The sequence below is a fragment of the Acartia tonsa genome, chromosome 12 (assembly GCF_053477335.1).
Source record: "Acartia tonsa isolate MP-2025a chromosome 12, ASM5347733v1, whole genome shotgun sequence".
NCBI classification, from domain to species: Eukaryota; Metazoa; Arthropoda; class Copepoda; order Calanoida; family Acartiidae; genus Acartia; species Acartia tonsa.
The window spans coordinates 30,992,548-31,004,875 of NC_137271.1; the positions used below are offsets into that span (position 1 = coordinate 30,992,548).

Consider the following 12,328-nt stretch of genomic DNA (forward strand, 5'->3'; position numbering starts at 1 on the left):
TTTTTTCAAGAATAGTTATTTATTGCGTCGTATTATAGACAGCTTTCAGCGGATTTTAAAATGAAAATTTATAATATTAAAATTAGTTTGTTGGCCACAAGAGGCCTAAGGCATGTGCTAACGATCCTTGGATTAATATAATGATTAATATTTTAGTATTTTTATTACATTGTCTGTAATACGATGCTATGCATATTTTTAAAGGCTAATCCATTGGGTATCGGTTTCGAAGCCATACCTAAAAATATTTTATCTATCACTACAAACAGCTTCGCTTATATTGGATGTATTGTCCTTGGTTAGCGTTTTTTGTATTCAACAAGCTTCGCTATGATGGACATTGTCGTCCATTTTTCACTATTTTGAATGATATTTAACTGCATGTAACGTATAAACTAAAACTAAAGTCAAATGAGTAAGTTAATAAATATTTGCATAGTCTTATCTCTTGAGTGTAGCGCTTGGAGAAAGCAAAGCTGCTTTATGATAAGGGTAGGTCCTTCAGTCTGATTACAGCTAATCTTTTACAACTCATACACTCTCATAGACCTCAGGGAGTAAGGAGATATTGGACTTTAAAATAAACTGGTACCCAAAGTTTTCAAGCTAAGTTTTTTTCGTTTACTTAAAAATCTTTAACTATCTTGAATTTTTAATAGTAATGTCCAATTTTTTCAACTTTTACTTATAATATTTTGTTTATTGCCATAGGGGATGTGTATTGATTTATCGACAATTGTCTTATCCCTATACTAACAAAACCATATTGCTATTTAAATTTAAACAGCTTTGACATAGTTTAATTTCTTTCCATAATTATTACTGCGCTACTATGGACTAAATCACCACGACCCTTTTAGGGTACATATATAAAGCGCATGTCATTTATCGCTCAGCCGTTATGTTAAACAATTAAAAATATCATCTTATATAGTTACAAGTAATTAACTTATTACATCAAAAAAGTATAATTATTAAAATGATTATTATAGAGAAGCTTTACTACTACTTTTACTTAAAATTAACATGAAACATAATTCTATTTTTTAAATTATTCAATTCAATCATGCAAAACAAATGTAAAATTGCTTAAATACAGGTTACTGTTTCAAGAAATAATTACATTTTTAAAAGCGAAGCTTTTCTATAATTATAGACGGTCCGTCCGTACGTCCGTCCGTCCGTAACGGATAGCTTTTTTCGCTAATATAAAGTACAATATTATAAGCGAAGCAACTCTATAATCAAGTCCTAAAAATGTAAGTATGTCCATAAACATTATTCTGTATCAAGCAGTTTTTCAACAATTTTACTTACAATTTTGCTTCGACATTTATACATTTATATTCTGATTATTCAGTTCTGACACTATGTAAGTGTTAGTGTCCGTTTGTCCTACCGTTTCAGTGCTTCGCTTTTATGGATGTTGTCATCCTTGTTTAGATATATTTAGATGTTCAAAATATATGATAAAAAGTTGTAAAAATTACAAAAAGATTATAGAGTTGCTACGCTTTCTAAATCGTACCTAAATGTTAAAGAAATCATCATGCAAAATGTGAAATCGATAGGACAATTCTAACAATTTAAATTAACGATAAGAAGTACCCGTTACGGACGAACCGGTGGAAGGATTTTTGCTGTAACTCATTGCTATATCCATGTATACCTGAGTAAGGGAAGTGTGAGAATTTGAGAGATTTTTTCCCTACCTTTTACCGGATTACTTTCAAACCCAACTTTTAATACAAAACTTGAAATTGAAGTGTTAGAAACTATTCGTGAAGGTTAAGAACCAACAATAATGGGGGATTTACCTTATATATAACAAGGATGACAACATCCATAAAAGCGAAGCACTGAAACGGTAGGACAAACGGACATTAACATTTGTGTATTGTCAGAACTGAATAATCAGAATATAAATGTACAAGAGTCGAACCAAAATTGTAAGTAAATTTGTTGAAAAACTGCTGGATACAGGATAATGTTTTTGGACATACTTAAATTTTTAGAACATGATTATAGAGTTGCTTCGCTCATAACATTATACTTTGTTGTCCCATGAATTAATATACCAAAAATCAGATCAATCGGATGATTAGATCACATGTAAATTTGTTGTTAAAAAAGTAAAAAAATCGACATGTTTAAAATGGACGTACGGACATTCTAGTAATGATTATAGAGTTGCTACGCTTTCTAAATCGTACCTAACTACTAAAGGAATCACCATACAAAGTTTGAAATCGATAGGACAATTCTAACATGCCTAAATTAACGAAAAAAGCTATCCGTTATGGACGGACGTACGGACGGACCGACCCTAAGTATAAAGCTTCGCTTTTAGAAATGAACCACTATTTGCAACGAATAGCTTTTGTCATTAATTTGAGCCACGTTAGAATGGTCCTATCGATTAAGAACTTTACATAGATAGGTATGATTTAGAAAGAGTAGCAACACTATAATCGTTACCAGGAAGTCTGTTCGTTTATTTATAATTTTATGATAAAATTTTACGATAAATTAGTCTGATCTTTGAAATAATAATTCCCTAGGATAACAGAGAATATTATAAGTGAAGCGTTGCTATAATCAAGGACTAAAAATGTAAGCATGTCCTTTAAAAGTGCATTGTATTTAGTAAATTTTGCAACAAGTTTATTTACAATCATGATTAAAAACTATATTCTACTTAGTCGTTTGTTCTTCCATCTGATTTTAGAGCTTCTTTGTTATTTTACTTATTTCCAAACCTTTAAGAACAGAAACCAAAGTGTAAGTTTTTGGTTAAAAGAATAGTAAAACTCAAGCAAGCCATCAAAAACTTTTAAACAGGCCCATGAGATAGTTTTAGACATTTATTTTTAAAAGCGAAGCTTTTATATAACAAGGGTCGGTCCGTCTGTCCGTAGCGGTGAGTTCTTTTTGTTAATTAAAACTGGTTGTAATTGTCCAATCGATTTCAAACTTTGCATGATGATTCCTATAACAGTTAGGTACGAATAAGAAAGGTTAGCAACTCTATTATTGTTATCATAAAGTCCGTACGTCCATTTAAAACGTGCTGATTTTTTACTTTTTTGACATCAAATTTACTAACAATTTTGTTTAGACTCATGCATTAATATTTTGCTTATTCAGTTCTGACACTCTAAAAATGTTCATGTTCGTTTGACCCTACATTTAAGGGCTACGCTTGGATGGAGGTTGTCAACCTTGTTAAAGTTATTTTTTGTTGTTTGAACAACAAACGAATATGGTCGTCGAGAAGGTGCTTGGTTCGAAGCTCAAATGACTTTGTATCGACTTATGTTTCATCAGATGCGCGAAATTGATAGTGAGAGTACAGAAATTTTATTGCATGATTTGATGAAAACAATGAAATAATTTTGTCTGGTATAAAAGTCCCCAGAAAGAAAATATCATTGATTACATTATGTCAACGGTTAGTGGGTTAAAAATATTTTTGTTCCATTGAAAAATACTCTGTATCTGTTTCTTCTAGAAGTTTTAGTTACTCTTTAATTAACATATATTAACAACGTAAGAGCACTTTTGTAATTCGTTCACTCGGTTAGCGGTGCAAACAGAATTACAGACTCAAAGGCATCCTGTAACTTACATAAAACAAATACAAGATTATTCTTGAATATAAAATATATTTAGCTATTTCAATATTTATATATCATTCTATAACACAGTTTAAAATTTTTACAATACAATTATTTAGGAAGGGATATTCCATCTTCATAAAAACTATTTGGCACTAATTTATTAACAGTTTAAATGTTTACTGATTTTTCCATGAAACTGATTATAAAAACAGTCTTATACTTTTCTTTTATTTGAAAAAACATTAAGACAAGTGTAATTTAATAAAATAAAGAAATGGAGGTGAATTAAATTAGGTTTAAGAAGAAATAATCACTTTAAACATATCATTAAATAAATCTTTATGGTCAGTTCACTGTAAAATGTTCCTGGTATCGATTAAATCCAAAAATCTATGAATTAAAGCCTGCAAGCGTAAAATTATAACCGATTAAAGAAGGCCGACAATAATAAGGAATAGCCATTAAAGAATAATGCAGTTATCTCGCAGTGCACATAAATGCGCGAAAAAGACTTAATTTGTGCGTGTTTTCTTAAGTAATGCCGTCTCTGTGTATCATTGGTTTTTGGCTATTCCTTATTATTTGCATGTCATCTCATGCCGCTTATGTGTGGGCAAAGCATTACGTGAATACTCAGCTGTTTGGCAAATAATCGATCCTGGGAACATATGACCATGAACTAGATCCAATCTTCTGTTTTAATATTTACTAGCGGCTTCGCCCCTAGCCTCTAGGGGCTTTGCCCCAAGAGGTTTTATTAAACTAATTTTTCGTGTTTTAGATTTTTAAAAAAAATTGGGGGGGTTGGGGGTGTCCCACCCCCCCAAGAAAATAGTTATAAACCTTCTCGGGACCTATGAGAAGCTACCCTGTAAAGGAGAACCCGATCGGTTTAGCGGTTAGCGAAATCCTTCGCTACAAACCAACAGACAGACAGACAAACATCGTTCTACTTTGTATTATAGATAATCTTCTTGTTTCTGTTATGCACAGGTAAATCCACGTGCAGTTTTGTGACAGCTTTTTGGTCTGAAATAAAATATTTATAAAAAAAGAATGCTTTTAACAGGGATGATTGCGTCCAAATATAGAGTCTAAAAACGTGGATATGTATTGCAGAAATCATAGTATGAAGTTTCCAAAGGGCACTAGATTTTTTCCTAATCTTAAATTGACCTTACTTAGCCTGACCTACAGTAATAAACAAACGAACGACTACCCCCTCCCCTTCTCCCCCCAATATTTTTAACAAATCTAAAAAATAGGGTGTAGCCGTAGGTGTTCTGACACTTTGAGGGAAAAAGCTGAAATGTGTAATACTTAGGAAACCCCTAAGCTAGCCTAAGAATTTGTATATGATTTGGGATATTTTATCTTTTTATGACAAACGTACGACAGATTAATGTTTAAAGAAGATTTAATTTTAAATAAAAAAAAAATAAAAAAAACTTACAGTTGGCAGTTGTCTTGACAAAATTTGAGCGCGGCTGGTGACCCCCTTTGATCTGTGCATCTGTAACCATTCAGTGATTTCTCACATACTTTAGGTCTAAAATGAATTGGATATATAAATATACATTGCATATGAAGAGAACATTTCTTAAAGGAGTAAGGTTTATTTTATTTACACTCTTATTGTTTAAATTTAAACAAAAAATTCTCCTAAACCAAAGATTATAATAACCCAATTAAAAAAAGGTTTGTTTAATAATGAAAATTGCACTGGTTTTAAGATTTAGAAGAAAGCTCTTTGTTTTGATAGGGCTGCATTATATTTTTGTAAGAATAATTTGCAATATATTCCTTGACTTGAAACTTGAAAATTTGATACTTTGGATCTGATTAAAACGAAACTTTCCTTGTATTATTAGGTTATTGGAACTGTTCTATATTTAGCATTAGATTTATTCTTTTTATTTCGAAAATGAAAAGAGATTCCTGGTTACCTCCAACCTGGAATATTAATGTTACCAGCAGAAAATAAAGGTTTCAAAAAACCAGGAGTTTTGAATGGAGTGTTAATATAAAAAGTACTACTTACAATCTACAATTGGCTTGGCAGAATTCTAGTCCACTGGGCTGGGTTATGACAGGTGTTACGCATTGGTACCCGTTCAAGGATTTTTGACATAAGCTTGGTCTAAATAGATATATGTATTAGTTAAATAAATAAATGGTTTGCTACTATACATATAGGAGAGATAGAAAGATACCTTCGAGAACAGGTGATAAATAGGGAACAGACCCTTGTCGGTTCTGAGACACAGTCGCAAGAAGAGATAGAGTAATAGCAACGAAATTTATAAAAAGGAATAAGCAAACTGATTAATAATTGGATAAAATAAAAATAAAAATTAACAAATTTCTGACAGCTAAACAGACCAAAAGACAGAAAAAAACACTTACTTACAGTTATACAAATAAAATTACAGAGGAATTGATAACCACTCCTTGTAAATTATTAACATAAGGTTAAGAATCTAATTTAACAAGCCAATTAGTTAGAAAGATAGACAAACATACTTACGATTTACAATTTTGTTGACAGAAGGCGAGGGCATCCGGCTTCACATCAGGTGGGGGCGGGGCGGTGCAGACAAATCCTCTCACTGACTTCTGGCAAACACTCGGCCTAAGTAAAGAAATTTAGAATAGTTGAATATCTATTTATCTACCTATCTAATTACCTGTCTAATTACCTACCTATCTACCTATCTATCTATCTATCTATCTATCTATCTATCTATCTATCTATCTATCTATCTATCTATCTATCTATCTATCTATCTATCTATCTATCTATCTATCTATCTATCTATCTATCTATCTATCTATCTATCTATCTATCTATCTATCTATCTATCTATCTATCTATCTATCTATCTATCTATCTATCTATCTATCTATCTATCTATCTATCTATCTATCTATCTATCTATCTATCTATCTATCTATCTATCTATCTATCTATCTATCTATCTATCTATCTATCTATCTATCTATCTATCTATCTATCTATCTATCTATCTATCTATCTATCTATCTATCTATCTATCTATCTATCTATCTATCTATCTATCTGCTTACAATTTACAATTTTGTTTACAAAACTGCAGAGCTTCAATGGGAGAGGGTGGATTAGTGCATGTATATCCGCGGGCGGTTTTCTCGCAACATTTTGGCCTAAAAAATATCTTATTAGTAACTAACAACTAAAGGCCTTCACTGGTATAATGGTACTAACAATTACAAATTGATTTCTTTTCAGGTAAATAAAAATCACGCTTTGCAGTCTTACTTGTTAGATACTTTAAAATTGTCATGTTATTTTATACATATATAAATCTATGACAGATATTTTTTGGACAACATATAAGAAAAATAGAAACAGGAATTTACCCCCCCCCCCCTCCCCCTCTTAACCCAGTTAGTTTTCAATTCATCAAAAAGTATGGGGCTAGCTTTGACTATATATGCGGGCACTTTTGACCTTAACTAAACAAATAGTAAACATAGCCTTTCAAAAGTGATTTTTTTTATTCTTAAAAAGTTAAAATGTGTTCAATTTTCGGTATATTAAGTTGTCAAAATTTTGTTCCAATTAAAAAAAAACTTACGCTTTGCAGTTTGCCTGACAAAATATTAGAGCTTGATTTGAAACTCTATTATCCAAACATCTATAGCCACGCTCTGATTTCTGACAGGTTTTAGGTCTAGATAGATAAATAGATACTTAAATAGATAGTTGCTTAGATTAATAGAAAATCAGTTATCAATATACTGAATCTTGGAATATTTTTGATCTAGATAGATATATCCTTGTACTAAAGTAACAGGATGTCTATTTGTCTGTGTGTAGGTGTATTTGTACCGAAGGATCTCACTAACTCCTGAACTGATAGGGTAGCTTTTCATAGGTCCTGTTATGGTTTATAACTTTTTTGTGGTAGGGTACCACCACCCTCCCAAGAGAAATCGCCCTAGAAAAAAATCTCCCCCCCCTTAAAAAAATTATTAAAAATAAAATTGAGGAAGGGGCACCAACCCCCCTCCTCCCCTAAAAAATCTTCCCCCCCCCCCCAATTTTTTTTTCTTTTCTTTTCAAAGTGCCCCAAGAGGCCTTTAGGGGCGTAGCCGTTAGTAAGTAGATATAATGGTGACTAGATATTAGAAAGATAGATAAATTTGGCATTCTGTTATATTTCTTTATTTTTAATTGTTTTTTATCTTTAGATAGATAGATAAACTTAAAGTTTAATATTTAGAGATGCCGAAAATTATTTAGAATTGAAGAGTAATTATCTTCTTTTTCTTATGTTTGGTAGGTTTGAAAAATTAGATATAACTGTGAATAGATTGATTTTTTTTTAGTTCAGTCATTTAAACAATTAAATACACTTAGTGTTATATATAGGTGGATAGATAGTCAGATAGGTATTAAGCGAATTATTAATATTGTCAATTACATTACAGACTGACGGACGGACTAACAATGTGAATTATAGAGTCGCTTCGCCACTAACTACTAAAAATAACTTACAATGCACAGTTAGCTTGACAGAGCCTTAACGCGTCTGAACCCCTAATTCCATCAGTTGTGACCGGGCGCACAGCAGCCGTGACCGGCTCTACACGGGCAACGACCGGTTGCACAGATGTTATGACCGGTTTAGGTAGGGCAACTACTGTCCTTGCTGAAGAAACAACTGGCTGAACTGGTGTTGGGGCAGGTCTCAAGTCTGGTTGGGCCGGAGCTATGACCGGTTGAACTTCAGCAGGACGGGTGAGAACTTGGACAGGCTTGGCAGGTACAGGCTTTACACATCTATAAGAAAAAATGGATGATTACGTTAAATAGAAGGTAAGATATATTTACATAATTTATATTTAGGATTTTGAAGCTTCTCAAATCTTTACCTTTTACTTGTGGAACTTATATATATTGTTATGGTATCAACGGTATTGATAAACAAAATTACCCTTCTGCAGATTATACTTATAAAAGTTTGAACCAACTAATCTAAATTTATAATTTATGAATACCAATTCCAGTGTTATCTACTGTTCAATGTTTCCTCCCTTCCAAACATATCTAAAATACAAAGTAGCTTGATGTCTGTTTGTCCCTTAAGATCTCGGTAACCATAGAACCGATCGGATTCTACTCTTCAGGGAATTTACCTATTAGTCCTGTGGTGGTTTTAAAGTATTTTCTTGGGGGTTGGGACACCCCCAACCCCCCAAAAATAAAAAAATCCGCCCCCATTTTTTTTTGTTTATTGGGAAGTTAGTTCACATAAAACTACAGGCAGCACCAGTAGTACTTATTTTTTTTTATTATTTTTTTTTAATTACCTATTGGGGCAAGCCGCTAGTATTGTATAATGGAAAGACAGACATACAAAATTAACTGATTAACATATAAGGATGACTTTGAAAGTAGCTACGGAAGCAGCTCATAGTACATATAAAAATGACGTCATAAATACAAATGACCAATGATACGCAAGTATACATTTTACCATTGGTCTGTTAAAAGGTATACTGGCCTATCATTTGAAATGTGTATTGGTAGACGTAATTTTTGTATAGTGTCTAAAAATCAGCCTTGTGACGTCTTAAAAATGAGGGACTATCTCTTTTTTTAGGAGTTTTCTTTCCCACTTTCCTTCTCATCTCCCTCATTTTTATGATGTCACATGGCTGATTTTTTAGATACTTTGTTCATCTACGGCACTAAAGGCGGCGTCCTATCTGCTCAACTAAAGTTTATAAAAATACTTACTCATATCCCCTGAGGAAGGCAAACTTGCAGGTACCACCTGGACATTTGCTCTGGCAGGAAGACTTAGACAGGGTGGATCCAAGTAGCCCTCCAAGCAATCCTAAAGCTAAGAAAATGGGTTACATTAAATCTTAAGTCAGAAGACAATGAATGATAAACTGATATACTTCCCCCAATGAGACAAAATTACCCCTTATATTGATTAAATTGCTTGTTTGAAAAAGTTTGAACCATTCAAATTCGATTAAAGTACAAAAAGTTTGACTCATAAGTTGTATATTGGTATCAAAGAGGACGGCTCAATACTTAAAAGTAGAGAGCAAGAAAATATATATGATAATGAAATAATTTATATTCAAATTATCAACAACTAAAATGTGCTATTGTTAATTTTAACAAATAAGGGGTTGGGGGGTCTTATTGTGCCTAAACCCTGCAGGGCTACGCATTATAACCAAACCTAAAGTAAGAAACAAACAGCCGGAAAACTAAAAGACTCTTCCCTCTTATAAACTAAACAAGTGCTTACTTAACAAATCTTGTCTGCCTCTAAAGTCTTCCTCAAATGGGTTAATGCCCAAAAATGCTTCCTCTGCCCTCAGAGTATCCGCATCTTTTATACACTGGATGCTGGACAATTGTAATAAGAGAACGCTCAACCCAAATGCCTAAAAAATACAAAAATTCTTGTTAATCTTGTTAGATCAAATTTTAGTATTAAAAAGAACGGTAGACAACATTATTTCTAGGGGCTGTATCTCTTCTGGATTCTGGTAACCTCTCCTAAAATATTTATGAACCATTTCGGTCCAGCGGTTAGCAAGGTCCCACGGTACAAACAGACAGATAGACACACAGATATCCTGTTACTTTATTATATAGATACAGAGTTTTTGTATGAACCACTAAAACCGTTATCTTTTTTTTTAAAAAAAGCCTAAAACCATCTCAAGAACAGAATGAATGAAGCTTTCCCAAAATAAAGAACTTAATCGGTTAAGTGGTTGCGAGATTTTGACAAACAAACAAAAAACCTTACACTTTATGTACTAGATAATAAATAAATTCTATGAAAATAATCTTACCCCTAATTTCATGTTGATGCTTTGGACTATAATTTAATACTGAAGTTCATAACTCTTATTACATGATATATTTTAGTATCAAGATTTTAAAATCTCCCCCTACAAATATAGGCGGAGTTTCTTTGAAGCGCAGACATTGTATTAATATGGTATGTCCACAATTCTGTATGTCAATTAAAAAAGACTGCTCTTTTCCTTTTAATGTCCAGAAATAAAGACTCATTATAATTGAAATTTTAAAAGATTTTAAACAAACCTTTTTATATTTAAAGTTATTTTGACTGAATTAGCAAAAAAATCATATCCCTATATTGACTAATATCTTATTATTTTTGTTGTTGAAATACATCGTTACCTAAAATAAATGATTTATTTGTTCATCATCAAATATTTTATTTTAAAAATTGAAAAACACCTAAATTCATCATAATTCTTATCATCCAGATTTTAAAGAATTATTAAAATCTCCGCCCACTTTTGTAGAGCGGTCAATTACTTACTACTAATCTTAAGCTTAATACATTAATCTAACTATGGTCACCTTTTTGGGGAAGGATAAAGGGGGGAGGTTGGTCTTTAATGATATGTATGGGTGATAAAATGAGAAAGGCGACTTATCATAAATGAACATTCTGGATGGCAGAAATATATACTAAAGTAATAGGATATCTATATGTCTGTTCATCCGCTAAGATCTCTTAAACGGCTAATTTCAACTCTCCACAGCTTTCAGTTTAACATTGGTCCATGGAAGATTTTAGCCTGTTATTGTATATCAAACTCTCAAAAATACTACAAATAACGTTAGACCTAATTATTAGATTTTTATAAAAAAAAAATATATATAAACATATTTGTTAAAGTAAAATTAGCGTCTTTAAATTGCGGTTAGGCAAAGTTTGTTATCAATAGGACAATTCCAAAATTACGATAAGAGCAATTCCTTTCAAAAATGCGAATTAAGCCAAATAGTAGAAAATATCCGACAGAAAATTATTTAGTTCTCTTAAAATATCATTGTATTTTAAATTTGACTATTCAAAACAAATAATGTAATTAAACATACAAATCACTGCCCTACTTTTGAGGGGAGGGGGATTAGAAGAAATGTTGTTAGTCATAATTTTAATGAATTGACAGTTTGACTTTTGTAAATTGTTGGTTACTTAATGTTTTTTTTACAGTAGGGCGTATAGACCTTTTAATATCTGCTGGAATATAACTGGTTCTGAGCCATACTGAAAAATCATGTATTAAGTGTATTAAGTTAATGAACATTTTCTGCGAATAACAAAATGAAAATCATGATATTAATACCAGATGCACTAGCAAAGGCCTTTCCCCCCCCCCGGGGCTAACAAAACTATCTATGATATGATTCGATATATAACTATTAGCGGTAGAGGGGTAGAAAGGTGTTTATTTTCTGTTTAGATCATTTTAAAGTGGACAATCTTGTAGCAAACTTCCTACAGACAGCCAATTCTCTAATTCCTGTAACAAATATCTTTTTATTCTATATAAATGTTTCCCCTTTTGACCAATCCCTCTATTCCTGGTACCTATTAGTAAGTGTCTGACCTTTATTGGACTTGTTGATTTGAGAGAATTTAATTTATTTTCAGTAATTTATCAATTTTCCTTTTTTAATCTCTTACCAACAAAAATAACAATTATTTTCTTGTCTGGACTTTTTATTATCGTAGCTACAATATAACTCTTTTGTGTCTGTTTTAACCTGAGGTGAATTCTTAAAAAAAAATTTTTGACTCACTAAAATCAGTTTGCCTCACTAAAATTTTAGTGAGGCAAAATTATCCCCTCTAAATTTTTAGTAA

General features: G+C 31.9%; 1 protein-coding gene across 1 annotated transcript; it reads right to left on the reverse strand.

The window, feature by feature from the left end:
* Positions 1-4,537: 4,537 nt before the first annotated feature.
* On the reverse strand, positions 4,538-10,587 carry LOC145333823 (uncharacterized). Its single transcript, XM_080179073.1, has 10 exons — positions 10,491-10,587; positions 9,935-10,073; positions 9,406-9,511; positions 8,161-8,445; positions 7,238-7,333; positions 6,708-6,803; positions 6,148-6,252; positions 5,662-5,760; positions 5,074-5,169; positions 4,538-4,649 (listed from the first exon to the last, which is right to left on the reverse strand). The coding sequence occupies exons 1-10, from the start codon at positions 10,500-10,502 to the stop codon at positions 4,604-4,606; spliced, it is 1,080 nt and encodes a 359-aa protein (XP_080035199.1). The 5' UTR covers positions 10,503-10,587; the 3' UTR covers positions 4,538-4,603.
* Between the last annotated feature and the right edge of the window lie 1,741 nt (positions 10,588-12,328).

Bases quoted from the DNA above. Each gene is read 5' to 3' on its own strand.
- LOC145333823 (XM_080179073.1), bottom strand. The intron at 6,253-6,707 runs GTAAGCAGATAG...TTCTTTACTTAG, and splicing joins TGTAAACAAAATTGTAAATT to GCCGAGTGTTTGCCAGAAGT. The intron at 5,761-6,147 runs GTAAGTATGTTT...ATATCTATTTAG, and splicing joins TGTCAACAAAATTGTAAATC to ACCAAGCTTATGTCAAAAAT.